Here is a 22,734-nt window from a genome sequence, read left to right on the forward strand (position 1 = left end):
AATTCAAATGGCCTCTGATTCTGGATTAAAGGACATTCTTCAAGAAGGAAAGACCCTTTTTTTTTTCCTAATGGTACATCTCCTAAGGGACCTGAAACAGAATTTGAGTTTGAGGTTTGGGACTTTAAACAGAGCCACATTCCTTAAGACACCGGCCTAACTATTGGCAAAATGTATGAAGCAGCGAGACTGTCAATGTTTGCTGTAGATTTAACTCCAAAGCAAAAGGAAGTAGAGAATCATCTCAAAAGATTCATAAGAGAGCTGGATGACATTAAGCTTCAGAAATTTATGAGATTTTGCACTGGATCTGATCTCATTGTAACAAACCGTATATTTGTGGAATTTCAAGATATGACAGAGTTCACAAGAAGACCAGTGGGACACACATGTGGAAGTACTCTGCAAATAGCAGACAGCTATGAAAACTTCCCAGATTTTCACTCTGAATTCAATGCAGTTCTTGAAAGCAGTGATGGACATTGTTTGAGTCATAGTGCAATGCACTACTTTTGAAATGTTCAGAGTAAAGCAGAACTGCAAAGAGACATAAAGAATATGTATTTTGAACTGAGAGAAATTATAGTTGTTTAAAAACAATTGATGGAAGTTAGCCATTTCTGTTTTTTAGCTCAGTTTTAGCTGAAAATATTGAAGTTTCTTTTATTCTCCCTAGTTTCACATTATGAAGTTGCCACAAAACAAATGAAAAAAAAACTGTTTATTACTACATCCAAGGGCATCTTGACCAAATCTAACATCTCCAACTGCTGGATAGAAACCTTCTGTAGTAACAAGAAAAATATTGCTAGGGACATATAAAGTTATAACAAAATTGGCTTTTAAGCTTTCTTTAATGGAACACATATTAAGTGACAGTTTAGTTAAATCACATACTCTTTTGGTAAAGAGTAAGACTTATAAATTCATTTGTTATTTAGTAATTGGGTCTTGAATACATGTGGAATAAAACAAGAAACAAATTTATATTGAAAATTTTATACAATGTTTCAACACTTGCAAATGGCAAAGATGGACCAGTTCATTAAGAATTTTTTTATGTCTGAAAACTGAAAATGTTTTTCCTCTTCACACCATACATCGGTTAAGGAAGGTTAAGGTGTTAGTCTTTTATTTTTGCTGTGGAATATAAATGTACAATTGAAAGTTATAAAAAAACATTTTTCAACATTTTCCTTTATTTTATAAATGTCACTGATTCTAAGCATATGTGCTGTTCATCTATCAATCAAGCTATGTAATTATTTCAGTATGTTTTTGAAGAAATCTACTTGTTCCTGGTGTTATAACTAGAAACTATACAATGCAGTGCAAAAGCTGAGGTTATTTGATCATCCTCAAGCAAAATTGTCATGTTCTAAAATGAGGTATTGACCCAACACATGTACAAATCTCCTTGTTGTCGACAAGTTATGGATTTTTTGTATGTGTATTTTATCAACAATTAGCATTTGTTCTATCTCTGCATGTTATTTTTGATACCACAAGAGCAACAGTGTTCATGATCTTTTGTACTTAGTTACTGATGTATAACAGAAGGTTATATTCAGTCTGAAAGTTTGTTTTAAAAGTTGGCCATATTATTGGGATTAGCAAAAAACCTTTTTGCTAATAAAATGTTATTTTACCCAATACTTTCCTGGTATGGTTTTCAATATGTTGATTAAGCTCATTTTCCATTTGAGCAGGTCTAAAAGCTATAGTCTAAATGCATTAAAAGACAGTTATCCCTGATAATTACTAAAAATATATAAACTGTTGCATTTGAAGGAAGTCACAAAAACTCTCTAAAAATGTTCTTATGTTTTTTGGAATTTAGAAAATACAATTTTGCTAATTCTAACTAACTTAAAACAAGAAACGTTGGGGTGGTGCGGTGGAAAAGCACAACCCATGTATGGAGGCCTCAGTCCTGAATGTGGACATCACAGGTTCAAGCCCTGGACTGATGACCTGTGCTGTGTAGCTTCATTACTGGCTTTCCTGTCTGATCACTTTCAAAGGAAGAGCAAAAAAACCTTAAAAAGTAGGAAAAGTTTTGTCTTATAACGTCAGACAGTGAGAAAAAAATTGCACATGACTTTTTTTATTATTTATTTTTTTATTATATATATATTTTTTTACATTAATCAACTGCTCATAAATATCTGGTATCAACTCTACTATGCAAACTCTTGGTAAACAAATCAATGAAGTTCGTTTGTATTTCACAAAGAACTGGTTTTCATGTGTTTAATTTATGACGTAATTCTTGCTGTACTGCCATTTTGTTCACATCTCAACCATACATTGTCAATATCTTTAGTTTAACAGAACAGCATTGTGTTTGAAAAAAAATTATATTTTTCATTAATCATAATGCATACCCATTTAAAAGGATTGACATTTGGTACATATCTGATTATCATAGAACAATAATTAACTTTGCATCAGCGTTGTTTCTTCAAATGACAGTGTGAAAGCAAAACAAACTATGGATTGGGAAATGAAAACATGTCAACAAAACTGTATGTTTTACTTTTATCAGCACAGTAACAGCTTGAAGACTAATGTCAGGTCAAATCAGAACTCTACAATAAAATTATGACAGCAATAAACTTTCATGTTCTGGCAGAATGATGTTGAAAATGTTATGTTTGCTTGCACACAATATGTCTAATTAAATGCAGTGCAGGAAGTCCTGTTTAGAGGGCACCTATCAGACATTGCAAAAACGATCAAATGGCATGATCGAGATAAACAGCAACACTTTTTAAATTATCTTTATGTGCACTGAAAGTGGCTAAATACTTTGAAGAAGAGCTTTTATTATTTCTAGTAAACATACCAGCAGATTTGCTTTTAATACTTTTTAAAACAAAAACATTACAGTGAATCAGTGAACACTTCTACCTAGGCCTGTCGCGATAAACGATAAATCGATTAATCGTACGATAAATTAAAACTATCGACGTCATTTCAATTATCGGCATTATCTCTCTTCCGGCCTTTTTCTCTTTCTGTTGATGACACCGAATGAAAAAAGGCTCAACTCCGGTGCTCTCCACTGACTCCTCCCTTCCTCAGTGTAAAGCCCAGCGCACACTACACGATCTTAGAGCTGTCAGCCGATTGTCGGCCCATTTTCAAAACCTGACAGACCACACATTAGCTGACAGAAATCCTAGGTATAAAGGTTCGATCGGGTTTGTTCCTGCCGTGTGGTGTCCAACAATGGCTACAAAATATGGCTACAAGTCCAGTGAACTAATTTTTAAACCAGGCATTAATCAATGCTTTACTACAGTCTACCTGCAATGCATGTGGCTAGTGTCAGCGTAAAGTCCTGACTGAATGAAAATCATTAGAACCTATTTACGTCACGTTAACGAAGAACAGCTGAAAAGTTACCAGGTTTATCAACTGCGGTAGTAATTTCGCTCCAACTCCTCCTCTTGTCATTTCTATATTCTTTGCATGTTGAATAAACATTAATGTTGTTTCCACTATTATCTCCAATGTCCGCTGGACTTCGGGTTGCGCCGTATCAGCTGTTTGGGATTCCCCGACGTAATTTCCCCTCAGAAAACACTGAGGAGAATCCTCGCTTTCTGATTGGCTACCTGTCACATTCAACAGGCTGCGTTAAGATCCCAGTCGGGGAAAACCCCTGATTTAGATCGGAGCGGCAACGACGATCTACCGTAACACAAAACACAATCTTAGAAAGACCAAAGGTCTAAGATTGTCATAAGGGGAAAAATGAGAGCAAAAACCTTGTAGTGTGAATTATTGCATCAGGTAGTCGATGTGCCCGTCTTCTCTATTTAAATCTAATTATTACTGAAGGGCAACATAATATACACACTTCATAATCTGCCCTCTTTTGGTTGAATGCAGTATTTATTTCCACTTTGGCTTTATGTTTAGTTTTTATCAAGTACATTTTTTGTTAATGGAGACTGAGAATCCATTTTATTTTTGTTTTTGGTTGTTTTGTTTATTTTGTTTATCAGTTCCAGTGTTAAATATTCTTTTGAAAATAAAGTGTATCTATCTTTGGCAGGAAATCGCATGCATTATTACGTCATTTCCATTAAATCAGTGTAAAAAGGTCTTCAAACAATATTATCGTTTATCGCAATAATTTTGAGACAATTAATCGCTCAGCAAAATTTGCTATCGTGACAGGCCTACTTCTACCTGAATAAGATTAAGAAAGCAGAATTGGATGAGGCTTTTATCCAAAAAGTCTCCTGTAAAGTGACCATCATCCAGAAAGGTTTGAAATAAGTTCATCCAAAACTGTGCACTCTGTTTGCCGAGGGTCGACCACCAGCCTTCTATGCGCTGGTTGGATGTATTTCTTCCGTAAAGGAAACTTTTGTTCCCTGCAAAACTGTCTGTGTGGTTTTGCCGCAGAAATATCTGCATTTGTTCAATACAAATGTTTTCTGTGCCTCTGTCGGCACGTATCCTCTCTGGACATCCGTTGACGCATGAAACTGTTTTCAAATAGTAACTTGCAATCAATTTGGGGTCATTGTTCGTGGTATAAGCCTCCATCCATAAAACATGTCGGCTAAAACCATCTATACAGCCACTGATAGCAATGCCATAAGGTTTTAGTTTATCATAGCCAGAGTGCATTTGGTCCTCTGCAATTGTACTGACGTCTTCTCAACCGTCGTGCTCGTCTCAGTTCCACACCTCCTGGGTCAAACAATTTGATCAAATATCTCACAGTGTCTTGTGACACCACAATCCATGTTGAACCGCACGAAGATGTAGCCACCAATAACCTTGCATTTGTCCATTAGTCATTATTTGTTGTTGGATAAAGGCCAGCACTTCTTCAAGGTCGGACTGATTCTTTCTTCTAAACAGCCCAAGTCTTCTGCAAATTCTTTTTAGAGTTCGATTACTTAATATAGTATGATGACTGTGAGCTAAAATATGAAGGATTTCTTTGTTACTTAAAGACAGTCTGAAGTAAAGCCTAATGACATCATCCAAATCTGACATTTTCAAGCTTCTTTCACTTTAAGAAGGGAACAGTCTTTAGCAGAAGGCCTTTTTTGGACCGTTTTTTGCTTTAGCAGAAGTTGAAAACAGCAATTCCGTCTCCATAATTTTCCAGCGTTGCTGCGACAACCCAGTCAATCTGCACACAAACAGATGAGAAAGGACAATTATTTACTCTGCACATCAACGTTAAAGTTACCTTTTAGATTTACATTTTATTAGCAAAAAGGTTTTTTGCTAATCCCAATAATATGGCCAACTTTTAAAACAAACTTTCAGACTGAATATAACCTTCTGTTATACATCAGTAACTAAGTACAAAAGATCATGAACACTGTTGCTCTTGTGGTATCAAAAATAACATGCAGAGATAGAACAAATGCTAATTGTTGATAAAATACACATACAAAAAATCCATAACTTGTCGACAACAAGGAGATTTGTACATGTGTTGGGTCAATACCTCATTTTAGAACATGACAATTTTGCTTGAGGATGATCAAATAACCTCAGCTTTTGCACTGCATTGTATAGTTTCTAGTTATAACACCAGGAACAAGTAGATTTCTTCAAAAACATACTGAAATAATTACATAGCTTGATTGATAGATGAACAGCACATATGCTTAGAATCAGTGACATTTATAAAATAAAGGAAAATGTTGAAAAATGTTTTTTTATAACTTTCAATTGTACATTTATATTCCACAGCAAAAATAAAAGACTAACACCTTAACCTTCCTTAACCGATGTATGGTGTGAAGAGGAAAAACATTTTCAGTTTTCAGACATAAAAAAATTCTTAATGAACTGGTCCATCTTTGCCATTTGCAAGTGTTGAAACATTGTATAAAATTTTCAATATAAATTTGTTTCTTGTTTTATTCCACATGTATTCAAGACCCAATTACTAAATAACAAATGAATTTATAAGTCTTACTCTTTACCAAAAGAGTATGTGATTTAACTAAACTGTCACTTAATATGTGTTCCATTAAAGAAAGCTTAAAAGCCAATTTTGTTATAACTTTATATGTCCCTAGCAATATTTTTCTTGTTACTACAGAAGGTTTCTATCCAGCAGTTGGAGATGTTAGATTTGGTCAAGATGCCCTTGGATGTAGTAATAAACAGTTTTTTTTTCATTTGTTTTGTGGCAACTTCATAATGTGAAACTAGGGAGAATAAAAGAAACTTCAATATTTTCAGCTAAAACTGAGCTAAAAAACAGAAATGGCTAACTTCCATCAATTGTTTTTAAACAACTATAATTTCTCTCAGTTCAAAATACATATTCTTTATGTCTCTTTGCAGTTCTGCTTTACTCTGAACATTTCAAAAGTAGTGCATTGCACTATGACTCAAACAATGTCCATCACTGCTTTCAAGAACTGCATTGAATTCAGAGTGAAAATCTGGGAAGTTTTCATAGCTGTCTGCTATTTGCAGAGTACTTCCACATGTGTGTCCCACTGGTCTTCTTGTGAACTCTGTCATATCTTGAAATTCCACAAATATACGGTTTGTTACAATGAGATCAGATCCAGTGCAAAATCTCATAAATTTCTGAAGCTTAATGTCATCCAGCTCTCTTATGAATCTTTTGAGATGATTCTCTACTTCCTTTTGCTTTGGAGTTAAATCTACAGCAAACATTGACAGTCTCGCTGCTTCATACATTTTGCCAATAGTTAGGCCGGTGTCTTAAGGAATGTGGCTCTGTTTAAAGTCCCAAACCTCAAACTCAAATTCTGTTTCAGGTCCCTTAGGAGATGTACCATTAGGAAAAAAAAAAGGGTCTTTCCTTCTTGAAGAATGTCCTTTAATCCAGAATCAGAGGCCATTTGAATTTTTCTAGTGCCGCCTCCCTGCTTTGCTCTTACCTGTTTGGTAGTTTTTCCATCATTATGTATCCATCCAATCTCAACATTTTCTGTTCCTTTTGGCTTCTTTTTCTGTCTTGTACCTTCATGTGTCGTGGTCTCCTGTGGACTTTCCTTTCTGTTCTTCATTTTGTCACGAAGCTTTTGAAGAAGTCCCTGCTTTCTTTTGGACAATGGCTGTTTGCTTTTGCAGTAGTTGAAAACAGCAATTCTGTCTCCATACGAAGGTAAGTAGTTTTCAAGTGTTGCATCGTCCATGAGACCTATGACATCCCAGTCAATCTGCACACAAACAGATGAGAAAGGACAATTATTTACTCTGCACATCAACGTTAAAGTTACCTTTTAGATTGTATCCTTAGGTCCCCGCTTAAAACGATTTACCGTTTTGGGGAGAATTACAATAACAGCAGCAGTAAATGTTCAATCCTCTATTTTACTGAAAAAGGAAGAACTGGATTGGTTAGCATGCAAGTATAAAAACACAGATTCATAAATATACAGTCCGTTTAAGGTAAAAGGTATCATGCATCACAACACACAAGGAAATATTGTTAACAGTTCAATTTTTATTACAAAAATTAAACATCACATTAACTTTGATTTAGTTAAACGAAGCCTACCATTTCCACACCTGTGTGATAAATGTGCTGATAGTTTAGTTCAGGGATTGAGATGTAATTTCAGTCCTGAACTGACACATCACAGTGCAGGAAAATGATTTTGTGATTCTCATATGTAACTTTTTCCAACGCAGTAACACAAACATATGATACACATAGATAAATAGCACAGATATGCACATTAGTTGGTGTTGGTGAAGAGATCCTACGATCAGATCTACAGCCAGCCGCAGATCGGTGCAAGTCATACTTAGTCATACCTTTTAAATATTTGCATATATAAACGTTTATGTGACTTTATACTATAGTTTCTGTCCTCCACTGAACTAAAAGTTACACAATTTAACACAGCGGGCATCTTATTTAGAAGGTGGCTGACATTCAGCTAACCTTAGTTTCATTGTAAAACATTCAAACAGAACAATAAAATAAAGGCACCAAACATTTACGGGACAATTCCAGCAATCACCAGCTGTTACATCCTTTATTCATCTGTGTGATTTAACATTGTAAATCAGCTTATTCCTATAACCGCGTGAGCTAACAAACATGCTAACTACTAGCTATAACCGTTGGGCTTTAGACACCAAACTATCTCATTTGATTTACTCACCTTTTGTTCTTCCATTAGTGCAATAGAGGCTTCGGGGACTCTGGCATATAAAAAGTGACTTAAATCAGACATCTTTCTCCAAAACGTCAGCTGTCCGCCACAACTCGCGTCTGTCTGTGGTTGTGAAGCTGGTTGCTTGCTGGCGCCCATCAGTCAGAATTGTGGTTTCTGAATTTATTTATTTTTTATTATTATTTTTCTGGGACACTGAAAATTTTTTTTTTTTTCGGGACACTGACATTTTTTTTTTTTTTTTTCGGGACACTGAACATTTTATTTTTTTACATGAGAATTCAGACATTTTCTTTTTTTTCTGGGCCATAATTTTTTTTCAGTGGCCCTAATCCTCTTCCGTACGTATCAGAGCCTTCTGCCTCCCGCACTTTTTTCAGCCGCTACAACTGCGTAATCCATTGTTAACATGTTGTAACTTGTTTTTCCGAGCCGTATTTAAACGCAACATGAGCGCTAAAACGCTCTCGCCTTTTTACACCAGAGCGGTGGCGACGGAGACCTGCTGCTGCTGTGCAGAGCTACTCAGGTGTGTTAGAATTATGGCAGCAAACCAACAAAACGCAAAGAACTTCGCACAGTTTTTAATGCACTGCACTTTTTTCTCTTACTTGACTAATATTATTTCTACTCTTTCTTGATTAGATTGATTTTGCATAAAGAAATGGATTTCAGAGATGGGAAACATTAGATTTCTACAACATATGAGCTAAAGTTTATGAAGATTTCAGATCCAGCATTTTATACATGTCACTGTTTATATCCTTACTGTTTATTTTGCATTAATAAACATGATTATTTTATTTGAAATGTTACATAAAGGTTTGTTTATATATTTATTATTAAAATGAAAGACTTGTTTTTACTTAAGTATAATCTGCCCCCCCAAAATAAGCCAAATGCCCCTTGATAAACTCTTCTGGAGCCGGGCTGCTGCCATGAGGCAAGAGAACTGCCTGCCTCACCTCCAATCTGTTCTCTGGTTTCTGATCGCTCCTCAGCACATGAAACATGTTACACACACAGTTGGTGACAAAAAAGTCAGTACGTAATATACATAAACTAATTTATGAAAAATCATTTCATACATTAAATGTTTTTTAGCCATTTTATTGTCGACACACAGACAGGACGAGCATGCTACCATAGAATGGCAGCCAGTGCAGTTAGTGAGAGGTTGATCAATCCCAGGTGAGGCTCAACTCGCTGCTGCCTCACCGGCTTCGCTTCTGAGCATTTGAATGGGAAAATGTGAAAATTCAGCAATTTTGAAGAAAAAATAATAAAAATTGGTTAAGCTAAATGAAAAGTAAATACTTTATAGTACAAACCATAGGGTGAGAATAGCAATATAAATTATTTTATTATTGCACATCACTGGCTGCGAGAAAATAACATTCTTGCACCATGTTTCTATGCATCTGACATATTGTGTAAGGTAGGGTTAGAACAGGAATGAGTATATATGGGGAATTAAAGTTGCCAGTTATCATACACATAGGCATCACAATGCTTATGTGCAAAGCAATGAAATAAACATTTTTACTTGGTCACAAATTTTGTTGCAATTTTCTAATAATGTTTACATTGACAATATAATAATAATAATAATAACGAGACAATAAGCAGAGGGCTGCACTGAGGCAGCATATTGTCTACACATTTGGATATATCTAAAATTGCTTTTTTATACCAACATATGACACAGCTTTATTACCTAAAAGTGCTATCTCTGTCCGGACCACTGCACATCCTCGTGGTTTTTCACCCATTGTGATTTCTCTGTACAGTCATAGCCCAATGGTAATGACTTTGTGCAGAGAAATCACAATTGACTACTTTTCCAAAGTCTCTAAAATTATTCCATTAGAAAAGTGACATTTCCATTTAGTTCATCACGAAGTTCAAATTTGCATAACATCACAAACCAATGGATGAGTGAAGCTGGACCTACAGGATCTGTGACACATCAACATATCTAATTCTACCATCTAGGGCACCCATGTGTCTTCTTTTGATGGGTTAGGGTTCTTTACTGGCTTGCTGTAATTACTGGCTGTCAGTGTTAATCACCTCCTAGAAAGATGTTAATAAGTGAACTTAAAATGTATTTGTTTGTGAATCCAGACAAAATAAATATTTGGTAAATTAATTAACTTTTAATAATAAAAAAAATAATAGTTTCATAAAACTTTTTGGCTAATCCTTGACGATTCTATTCTTTTTTATTTAAACTAAAATTGACTTATTTGAGAAAAAAAAGCTGCTGATGCTACTTTAATCAATTAATGACCCTATCTGGGTGCAACGCTAAATCATTAGAGAATTTATCAAAACACAAAGGAAGCCATTACAACCATTGTCTCTCCTGTTTTTCTAGAATCTTTAAAAAGAGGGCTGTCTGTCTTTGCTTTCAAGTTAGAAGCACTTCCATTATTCCACATAGACTTATGTTTGAAATGATGTGGACCGAATTAAAATTGGATATGGTCAGCAGACAGACTATATCTTCTGACCAATTTTAAAGTGGCCAGTCTTCCACTTTCCACTTTAGAATTGTGACAGTATAATTGTTCATTATGAAAATGCCAATGCAATATGAGTGATTTAATTGCATGTAGTCATCATAATTTACAAAAATTAAGGCTTGGAAACAGCTTACATGTAATTAATCTATATCATCTATCTATCTTTCTCTCTCCCTCTCTCTCCCTCTATATATATAATAATTAAATAATTTAAATACTATTTAAACTTTTTGAACATGGTCTATTTTCATGGTTTCAGTTTAAAAACAGTTTTTTATTGTCACTATTGACAAAATTGTCAGTGACAGTAAAAATTGTCACTAACAGTTGATTATTATTTTATCATAAGTTACATAGCTTAATAAATCAGTCACCAATGTCACTCAACTGAGTTGTACAATCTACTAACTACTCCATCACCACTGATGATGATCCACCAGGGGAAAAATATTGAAAACCCCTAACTCAGTGGTGCCCAAAGTGGGTCCTGGAGGGCCGACATCCTCCAAGTTCTAGTTCTCTCCCTGGTGGTACCAACAACCTTTTCAGCATGTCAGGCTCATTAGGCCTCTAATGAGCCATCATTTGATCCAGGTGTATTAAACCAGGGAGAGAACTAAAACATGCAGGATGCCGGCCCTCCAGGCCCCACTTTGGGCACTACTGGCCTAACTGAGGGCGAGAAGGGAGAGAGAAAGTGTCACAGAGAAACGGTAAATAATTCTAGCACTAAAGAATAACTTAGACTAAAGAACTAGAACAGAAAATAACGAGAAATATGAAAAACATAGCAAGAATCACTAAAGAATACCAAAAGTGGAAAATAGGGAGAACTAAATAGAGAAACCTAAGGAACACCAAAAATAACAAAAATCTAAAGCCAAACTCAAACAAACCCGGATCCCAACAGTATTATCCTGTTTTGTTAATAAACTTTTTGAGAACAATAATAAAATATAACCTGATTTCTTGTGGCCCTGGAATCAATGGTATTCTTTATTTCAAGTTTTTTCCCCATTCTGATTGATCCCTAAATCCACAGACAGGACTTTATCTTTATGTTGAGGGGGGACTTAACCGCACTTACCCAAAAAAACTCAATTAAGTAAATGATTATAATAATTATCCCAAATCCATACAATTGCTTAAAAAATGACCTCCAAAGATTATCAAGCTAACTTTAGGTTCAGTTAGCTCCTGCTCTAACCACTTACACCTGTTATCAATTTACTCATCAGTCCACTGCTTCCATACCCTACCTCCCAGTATTTAAGCTCTTCTCTTTCTGTCACTAGTCACCAGTTTGTCTTGTTTCCTCATCTCACCTAGCCTATTTGTGATTCCCTCATGTCTTCAGTTTTTGGATATTTTTTCTGAGCTTGCTTCAATGTACCTTCTTGTAAGTTGGATTTTGGCTTTTGTTTAATTAATTACTCACTTAAATACTATGATTATGATACAGCCTACATATACAAAATACAGACAGACATTCCCAGGCATGGTTCAAAGTGTCGGACAGCCAAATGAGTGATATATTTAATGTAAAAAAAAAAAGAGGAAAAAAGAAAAAAAGGGGGTGGAGAGGACAGTTGAAATCACGGTCTCTAGTTGTGAAGTTATGAAATAAGCAAAATTGCTGCCATTTTACTAAATAAGCCCTAATAATATCTATTTAACCTCTAGAACAACCTGACTTTATATAATAGTATATATATATATAAATATATAATAGTTTGATATTAGCACCTCTGAGACCTAGAATTATAAGACTGAGATATCAAGGCAAAGAAAACTCAGTAGCTGCTGGTAGGGGCCATTCAGGGGCCTCCAGGCATTCAGGGGCCCCAAGAAATGGTTTAATTGTAACGCAGACCATAGATCTAAACCTGTAGCATCTTTTATAGAGAATAACAATGTTATTACATTTTATTTATTTAATGCATTCAGCTGAGAAAAATAAATAGTACATTTAGGATTTAATTAGGAAGTTTACTTTGTAAAAGTTTAAAGAATCATCTTGATAGTTTGATTGTTGTGTTACCATGGCTACAATATGGTGTAATCTTTGTGTTTGAATTGGCTTTGTGCACAAATACATCACAGCAAATAACCAATAATCAGTGATTGATTTTAAACTTGACCAATGAACCTGGTCTCCCTCTCACAGATTCACCTTATCTATATTTAAACATGTTAGTGATGCTGAGGTTCTTAGTAGGACGGGTTCCGGGGGGAGGGCGGTTCTGTCTAAGGCCCCATATTACCTTGATCCGGCCCTGGAGGAACAGCTGCTGCAATGCACATCTCTGGAATCTACCTTTAATCCCCCAGTGGCCCCTGTCAGTCCCCCGATGCTTTAGGGTCATTTTGATTCATTTCATTGTGGCATGTTTGGCTTTATGCTGCGGTTCTAATTATTGCTACAATATTTTCTCTGATGTTTATTTTGTGAACACTAAATGCTCTGGGCTGAATCTTCCTTTAACACTTGAGGTTCTGCAATAACTTCTATTTACAGCTGCGAACCTCCAGCCCAGATCCCATCAGCAGCGACTTTAAACCGCCTGGTAGAAACGTTAAGGAGAAGCAGAGCGAACAGTCAGCAGGTGGTACCAGGTGGTACTGGGCTTTGATCTGTGTCACAACTCGCGGTGACAGTCGGTACCGTGTCTTATATCAGGATGTCTGATATAAAGACAGACATTCTTTCTACCTGTCGGTGGACCGACTCAGACTGCCTGTAGTGAACCGGGCATTTAGCAGAATGATGAAGTTAAAGTCAGAGGTTTTTTCTGCAGTCGAAGCATTTCTGTGTTTAGGGGAGAGGCGGGTTTTTTCCTGCTACTGCAAGGACAAAATATAAATAGAAACAGTTTTTCTAACGTCAACATCAGACCTGTTTTTATTCACAAACCAGTGTATGAAAAAATATTCTTGCCCATAATTTGATAGTTAGAGGTACAGATCCGCCTCCTCCTCACCATGGACCCGGAGTCTGAACAACATGGAGGCTCTGAGAGTCATTATTAGACTGAGGGCAGCCAGACTAGTTTATTTTTACTAAATTATTATATATAGCTAGATATTATTGCTGAGGGGCACAAACAGGCCTTCTGACATACAGATCAAAATCAAAATTTTTTGAAAAAAAAAAAACCCTCAAAACGGGCACTAGGGGCATCAAGGATAAAAAAGGGCAGGGGCTCAACCCCCTTCCCCCCTTTTGAGTTTGAAACTGGAGGGAGCGGATGAGCATTACCACCAACTGACAGCTCTGTATGGGAGCCGAGAGCAGAGGAGCTATTGCAGAGCAGCTGACGGTAAAAAAAATAAAGTATGCCTTTATTTGTTATCATCTTCAATGTAAGATGATAACAAACCACAAAATAAAATCTGAATACTTTTCTATAAAACTCTGGTGCTGAGCCTTAAGTTTAAGTTATGATACTCCCAGATATTCAATTTTTATAGGTTCTCTGCCATCCAGGACATGGAAAAACAAACAAACAAAATATTAAAGTTTAAAGCAACTTAAGTTATAATTTAAATAACACATAACTTGTATTGAGAACCGCTGCAATAAATCAATATTTATGAGGACTTTTATTAAGTGGAGTCACTCATTAAAACTTGTTTTATTTAGAGCTTTAAGAGATTAAATCTTTGACACTGAACCAAACTCATATCTAAACATTTGAATCTTAGTTTGATTTCTGTGGGTCTCAATAGGTTGAGAAAAACACATTTATTTTGCTACTTACTAGTCATTTTGGGTCCTAATGCTTGAACACAAAAAATATTATTTAAACCACATTTTACGTTACATTTAACTTTGCCGACCCCCCCAAAATTGCTCTTAAGAAATGTTCCTGTTTATGGTTCCCCAAATAATGAGATGGGATTTACACCATATATATATTAAAATGGCCACAAATAGATCCACATTATTTGTGAAATAGCTTACCTCGTTTTTGCATGAAATTGAAAAGGTCATCAAGAAAGTCTTTGCGCTTTTCATCTTCATCAAGGTCATACAACTGAAAAACAGAGAAATCACTGGAAATAAACGTTTTTCATCAAAGAAAAATACCTTGATTCAGTGACATCAGAGACCTGGGGCCTCATGCATCAAAGAATGCACAGTTTTCACACTAAGACTTGGCGTACGGACAAATTTAGAAAAGTGCAGCGCACAAGAAAATTGGGATGTATAAAGCCGTGCACGTGGCTGCGCATCTTTCCTTTATAAATCCTAATTTGTGGGAAATTGAGCGCAGCTGCTGGTTAGCCCTGTCACTACCCATAAATACATATGTAAATTAGTATAAATACCCGGAAATTAGTACAAATGCCCCACCACGTGGGGAAATAACCATGGCAACGTCCTTGTTTGTGGCAGTATAAGTATTTATAATAATAATAATGATATATTTTATTTAAAAGGTGCTTTCAGTGAATATAAGGTCACCTCAAAAGAACAAAAATAATAAATTTTAAAGAAAAGAAAATCCAAATAAAATAAATAAATAAGTAAAGAGATCCAAGTGCAAATGACTGTTGGAACAGCAGAGCGTTCAGCCGAGATTTAGACAGGCAGCGCGTCAGAGAGTCCTTTGAGTCGGGAAAGTGGACGTTTATTCTAAATAGTAGAATCGTGCAGAAGTTGTATATTTGCAGAATAGAGATGCTTTCTGCCCAGAAAGGCGCATTCACAAACTGAAGGATGACTGCAGCTAACCACTCAGACTATTTGCTGAATTTTTTGACCTGGGTGGGGTGTCAGCTTCACTCAGCTCAGCTGAACCGGTACCGTGGCTCCTTTTTAAAGTTTTGCTCAGAGATCCAGGATGATCAGTCTGGATTAATCTAAACACTAATAAACTATCATCAACATTTCCCAGCAGATCAATATGATCTCTGATCAATCGCTCCCTCTGAATCCTTCCATTGGCGATGTTCTCCATCAGAGCCAAAGAGCTCCATATTTACGCGGCTCACCTTTATGCAGCTACTGATATGCGTGTGATTGTCTCCACATCTGATCACCTTAAAAATAATCCAACATGACCTGCCTGGAGTTAATCTGCTTATCCAACCCTATTTAGTAGTGAGCAATTTCAAATTAATTGTCTAAATTATTTAAATTTGTAGACTATTTAAAGTGAATGATTGAAAGTGAATTTTCTAAATTAAGAATGTCACAGATTGTTTATGGATGTTTGTCTGTTTTGATTAGCATTGTTGGTGGTTTATATTTTGTTTTGTTTAATGGTATTTACACTTTGTAATGTTTTTTTTGTATTTACCTCGCATATAAAAAATGTGAGGTACATACATTTTTTGTACGGACTGGACCTGTCCGTGGTTAATGGGGACAGGGCCTGTCCGTGGTTAATGGGGACAGGGCCTGTCCGTGGTTAATGGGGACAGGGCCTGTCCGTGGTTAATGGGGACAGGGCCTGTCCGTGGTTAATGAGGACAGGGCCTGTCCGTGGTTAATGGGGACAGGGCCTGTCCGTGGTTAATGAGGACAGGGCCTGTCCGTGGTTAATGGGGACAGGGCCTGTCCGTGGTTAATGGGGACAGGGCCTGTCCGTGGTTAATGGGGACAGGGCCTGTCCGTGGTTATTGAGGACAGGGCCTGTCCGTGGTTATTGAGGACAGGGCCTGTCCGTGGTTATTGAGGACAGGGCCTGTCCGTGGTTATTGAGGACAGGGCCTGTCCGTGGTTAATGGGGACAGGGCCTGTCCGTGGTTAATGGGGACAGGGCCTGTCCGTGGTTATTGAGGACAGGGCCTGTCCGTGGTTATTGAGGACAGGGCCTGTCCGTGGTTATTGTTATTTTTGTTAGTCACATTATTTTACATTTTTATTTATCAATTGTATATTTTCTTTGACTCATTAAACATATTGTGTGATTTTTTATGTCTTTATATTTATATATACAATATGACTGTATGAATTACTTTATAATGGAAAATAAATATATATATTTAAAATTATATTAAGTTTTAATATAATTTAAGAGAGAGAGAGAGAACCCTCAAAAAAGCAGAAAATGTGGAATATCATCTGTGATATCATTATTGAGGTATTTAGAAAATATAGTGTGATATAATTTTTTGGCAGAATTGCCCTAACCCTCTATGGCATGGCGTTGCCCTCAGGCAACAAACCACATAGCTGTACCTCACATTGCTCCTTTATTTTATTTTTTGGGGGGCATGATTTTTGACATATTTTTGTCCAAAAAATAGTTCTTTTATGAATATAGTTTTTGTTTGATTTGTATTTCATTTCTCATAATCAGTGTAGACAATCTTGGTGTTCTAGACCAATGTTACCCTGAGGCAACAAACCCAAATCTGGTTCCAGGAGGTGTCAGAGTCCGATTTTATGATTGACATGTAATTAGGGACCACCAAGCTCCCAAAGAATGCAGGAAAATATTTCTTCCCCACAAAAATAAAAAGTCATGCCATTGGCTTTTATGTGTATTTCTGTTTTGATCATTTCTTTATTGCTTAGATCTTGCCATTTTAGCTAATTCCTTGTGTTAAATCAGTTTATTATTATTATCATTTGTGCTTTGGACTTGTTTCTTTAGACTAGTGTTTCTTTCTGTTTACTGATATATTTTATGGTTTCAGGTTTCTTTCAGGCTCTCTCCACTTTCTTTCATCTTTCTCTCTCCCTGCCAGTTTTCTGAAAAGTTGCTTTACAAAGATACTGCATCCATTTGTAGACGCAGCACATAATTACCGTATTGTTATGAACCCAATTTGGCCATTTAATCTTTGATTTAACCATTAAACATACAATGTAACAATGACAAAAACCTTCATGCAGTGGTGGTAGTTATACCATTAATCACTGCAGTATGCAGCTGCTCATGAGGTTGATCACAGGAATTTATCTCTCTTTTATATTTTTCCAGACTTTTCTTGAGTTTTGGAAATGGAATAAACTCTATTCAGCCCTCGAAACGCTGGGTAAAACATGTTTTAAGTGCATGTTCCCCATGTATAACATTTTTCTCCGATTAGTTTTCACCTGACCTCTGTGACTGCAGCGCATCCGTAGTTATAAATCCCAACACTTTCTTAGAGGATCAGTCTCTCCAGGAAAGAGGTGTTTATTTTGGGGCAAATTGCAACCCTCAATTAGTTAGCTTCTGACAAACCCACTGGATTCATTTACAGGTAGCGCATGTCAATAATTGTGGGTAATTTGAAAGTTTGAAAAGGATGACAATTTCCACTTTATCCATGTAAAGTATTTATTTTACTATAAATATCGTATAAAAAAAACAACAATATTTTCAAACAGACCCAAATGACTTTTTAATTCTTTTAATAGATTTGAAAGGTCGCTACTGTCTCCCATGGGACCCACAGGCCAAGTTTAGTTGGTTGAGCTTAAAACCAATCACTGGTCATTGTAACTTGCCGAGATGTATTTGTGAATAAACCAAGCTCAAACACAAAGCTTAAACTTAAGATAAGACAGGAGCTCTGCTAACACAACAATCTAACTTTGAAGATTGTTTTGCACTTTTACAAAGTAAGCTTTACAGCTACTTTAAATCTTAAATTTAAATATTAAACAATTTAAAATTGTGTAATGTATCTACAATGAAACCATCCATCCATCCATCCATCTTCTTCCGCTTATCCGAGGTCGGGTCGCGGGGGTAGCAGCTTCAGAAGGGAGGCCCAGACTTCCCTCTCCCCGGCCACTTCTTCCAGCTCTTCCGGGGGAATCCCGAGGCGTTCCCAGGCCAGCCGAGAGACATAGTCCCTCCAGCGTGTCCTGGGTCTTCCCCGGGGCCTCCTCCCGGTGGGACGTGTCCAGGAGGCATCCTGACCAGATGCCCGAGCCACCTCAACTGGCTCCTCTCGATGTGAAGGAGCAGCGGCTCTACTCTGAGTCCCTCCCGGATGACTGAGCTTCTCACCCTATCTCTAAGGGAGAGCCCAGCCACCCTACGGAGAAAACCCATTTCGGCCGCTTGTATCCGCGATCTCGTTCTTTCGGTCATGACCCAAAGCTCATGACCATAGATGAGGGTGGGAACATAGATCGACCGGTAAATCGAGAGCTTCTCTTTTTGGCTCAGCTCTTTCTTCACCACGACGGACCGGTACAATGCCCGCTTAACGGCAGACGCTGCACCAATCCGCCTGTCGACCTCCCGCTCCCTTCTTCCCCCATTCGTGAACAAGATCCCGAGATACTTAAACTCCTCCACTTGGGGCAGGACACCCCCCCTGACCTGGAGAAGGCACTCTACCCTTTTCCGGCTCAAGACCATGGCCTCGGATTTGGAGGCACTGATCCCCATCCCGGCCGCTTCACACTCGGCTGCGAACCGCTCCAGCGAGAGCTGCAGATCCCGACCTGATGAGGCCAGTAGAACCACATCGTCTGCAAAAAGCAGAGATGAGATCCTAAGGCCACCAAATCGGATCCCCTCAACACCTTGGCTGCGCCTAGAAATTCTGTCCATGAAAATGATGAACAGAATCGGTGACAAAGGGCAGCCCTGGCGGAGTCCAACTCTCACCGGAAACGAGCCCGACTTACTGCCGGCAATGCGGACCAGACTCTGACACTGGTCATACAGGGACCTGACAGCCCGTATCAAAGTGCCCGGTACCCCATACTCCCGGAGAACCCCCCACAGGGCTCCCCGAGGGACACAGTCGAACGTTTTCTCCAAGTCCACAAAACACATGTAGACTGGTTGGGCGAACTCCCATGCACCCTCCAGGACCCTGCCGAGAGTGTAGAGCTAGTCCAGTGTTCCACGACCAGGACGAAAACCACACTGCTCTTCCTGAATCCGAGGTTCAACTATCCGACGGACCCTCCTCTCCAGGACCCCCGAATAGACCTTGCCAGGGAGGCTTAAGAGTGTGACCCCTCTATAATTGGAGCACACCCTCCGGTCCCCCTTTTTGAACAGGGGGACCACCACCCCGGTCTGCCAGTCCAGGGGAACTGCCCCCGATGTCCATGCGATATTGCAGAGTCGCGTCAACCAACACAACCCTACAACATCCAGAGCCTTAAGGAACTCCGGGCGGATCTCATCCACCCCCGGGGCCTTGCCACCGAGGAGCTTTTTAACCACCTCGGCGACCTCGTCCCCAGAGATTGGAGAGCCCAACCCAGAGTCCCCAGGCTCCGCTTCCTCAGTGGAAGCATGTTGGTGGGATTGAGGAGGTCTTCGAAGTACTCTGCCCACCGGCCCACAACGTCCCGAGTAGAGGTCAGCAGTACACCATCCCCACTATAAACAGTGTTGGTGCTGTACTACTTCCCCCTCCTGAGACGCCGGATGGTGGACCAGAATCGCCTCGAAGCCGTACGGAAGTCTTTCTCCATGGCCTCTCCAAACTCCTCCCACGCCCGAGTTTTTGCCTCAACAACCGCCCGAGCCGCATGCCGCTTCGCCCGCCGGTACCCATCAGCTGCTTCCGGAGTCCCACAGGCCAAAAAGGCCCGATAGGACTCCTTCTTCAGCCTGACGGCATCCCTCACCAACGGTGTCCACCAACGGGTTCGAGGGTTGCCGCCGCGACAGGCACCGACAACCTTGCGGCCACAGCTCCGATCGGCCGCCTCGACAATGGAGGCACGGAACATGGTCCACTCAGACTCCATGTCCCCCACCTCACCCGGGCAGTGTTCGAAGTTTTGCCGGAGATGGGAGTTAAAGCTCCATCTCACAGGGGATTCCGCCAGACGTTCCCAGCAGACCCTCACAACACGTTTGGGCCTGCCAGGTCTGACCGGCTTTCGCCCCCACCACCGGAGCCAACTCACCACCAGGTAGTGGTCAGTGGACAGCTCCGCACCTCTTTTCACCCAAGTGTCCAAGACATACGGCCGCAGATCCGATGAAACGATGACAAAGTCGATCATCGAACTGCGGCCTAGGGTGTCCTGGTGCCAAGTGCACATATGGACACCCTTATGCTTGAACATGGTGTTCGTTATGGACAATCCATGGCGAGCACAGAAGTCCAGCAACAGAACACCACTCGAGTTCAGGTCGGGCGGGCCGTTCCTCCCAACCACGCCCCTCCAGGTCTCACTGTCATCGCCCACATGAGCGTTGAAGTCCCCCAGCAGAACAAGGGAGTCCCCAGGAGGAGCACTCTCCAGTACCCCCTCTAAGGACTCCAAAAAGGGTGGGTAATCTGAACTGTCGTTCGGCCCGTAAGCACAAACGACAGTCAGAACCCATCCCCCCACCCGTAGGCGGAGGGATGCTACCCTCTCGTTCACCGGGGTAAACCCCAACGTACAGGCGCCGAGATGGGGGGCAACAAGTATGCCCACTCCTGCCCGACGTCTCTCACCCTGGGCAACTCCAGAGTGGAAGTATGTCCAGCCCCTCTCAAGGAGACTGGTTCCAGAACCAGAGCCATGCGTCGAGGTGAGACCGACTATTTCTAGCCGGAACCTCTCGACCTCACACACTAGCTCTGGCTCCTTCCCCACCAGAGAGGTGACATTCCATGTCCCAAGAGCCAGTTTCTGCAACGAGGATCGGACCGCCAGGGTCCCCTCCCTTGGCCGCCACCCATCACACAGTGCACCCGACCCCTTTGGCCCCTCCCACGGGTGGTGGGCCCATGGGAGGGGGGGCCCATGTTTCCTCTTCGGGCTGAGCCCGGCCGGGCTCCATGGGTAAAAGCCCGGCCACCAGACGCTCGCCATCGTGCCCCCCCTCCAGGCCTGGCTCCAGAGTGGGGCCCCGGTGACCCGCATCCGGGCGAGGGAACACCAAGTCCAAGGTTTTCCTTCGTCATTGGGGTCTTCGGGCTACGCTTTGTCTGGTCCCTCGCCTAGGACCTGTCTGCCTTGGGTGACCCTACCAGGGGCATGAAGCCCCAGACAGCATAGCTCCTAGGATCATTGGGACACTCAAACCCCTCCACCACGATAAGGTGGCAGCCCAAGGAGGAGTAATGAAACCATTACATCAAATTTAACAATTCTGTCACCAATAAACAGCTTTAAAATGTTAGCATATATGAGGGACCTTGAAGGTCTGGGAAGTTTCTTAATTAATTTATTCCATGTAAATATATGCTCTAAATACTGTATAACCAGCACTACATTGTATTTTAAGATCTGATTGTTTAACTGGAAATTAATAGATTTTTACTTCAATTTATTTTTCTTGGGTTGTTTTTAAGACTCTATAATTGTGTGTTTAAGTATCGTCAGCAACGTATTGTCAGCAAAAAAAATTACCCAGTAATTTTTTTACATTTTCAAAATGTCGAGAGAGAGAGAGAGAGAGAGAGAGAGAGAGAGAGAGAGAGAGAGAGAGAGAGAGAGAGAGATTAGACCCCCTGCATGTTATTGTTAACACTAGAAAATTCCTGAAGAAATTTAACCGGGGCCTGCCAAAGTGTGCCCATCGGTTTGGGCCCGGCGTTGTAATGCTAGAAATTAGCATCAATGCTAAAGAACGCTGCAATGTAATCAATAGCATGTGGAGAATCACAAGAATGTTAAGTAAGGTGGACGTGCACTATTCAGTATGATTTAAAATGTTGTCAAGGCTTTTATTTTGAAATTTTTGTTAAGCTTCATTTGAAAGGGCCAAACTAATCCCATGTATAACAGTCATTGGGTTAAATCAGTTATATAATGCTCAAAAGAGCAATTACCTGATTTAAAAATATTCAAGGGTTTTATTTTGAAATTTTCAGTATGCTTCATGTTAAAGTTCCAAACTAATCCCATGCGTAACAGTTACTGAGTTAAATCAGTTATATACAGCCCATAGCAGCAAGTAGTTCTAAAGGCCAGTTCAGTCCTGATCTGTTTCAACTGAGTATTCCACTATAGTTAGTCCTAACCAACAGCCAATAGCCTCCTGAGTTCCGTTGCTATGGTAAATAATTGTCTCAGCCAAGTGTGAGCTGTGAGTCAGACATGCTGGGGGACACAATTCTCAGTTTGAGCCAGCCAGTTTTACTGAAAAAAAGCATTGGGAACAAATCCTTCCCGTTCAGGAACCGTA

At 39.5% G+C, this 22,734-nt stretch overlaps 1 protein-coding gene across 1 annotated transcript in view; it reads right to left on the reverse strand.

Moving 5' to 3' along the window:
* The window catches only part of LOC111610318 (AT-rich interactive domain-containing protein 3A-like), a 55,876-nt gene that overhangs the window by 22,956 nt on the left and 10,186 nt on the right, over window positions 1–22,734 (reverse strand). Inside the window, exon 2 of the mRNA XM_023343940.1 lies at window positions 14,649–14,721. Within this exon, the coding sequence (XP_023199708.1) occupies window positions 14,649–14,721 (73 nt within the window). The remainder of the gene's footprint in view (window positions 1–14,648; window positions 14,722–22,734) is intronic.

Source organism: Xiphophorus maculatus, chromosome 12, assembly GCF_002775205.1.
Source record: "Xiphophorus maculatus strain JP 163 A chromosome 12, X_maculatus-5.0-male, whole genome shotgun sequence".
Taxonomy (NCBI): Eukaryota; Metazoa; Chordata; class Actinopteri; order Cyprinodontiformes; family Poeciliidae; genus Xiphophorus; species Xiphophorus maculatus.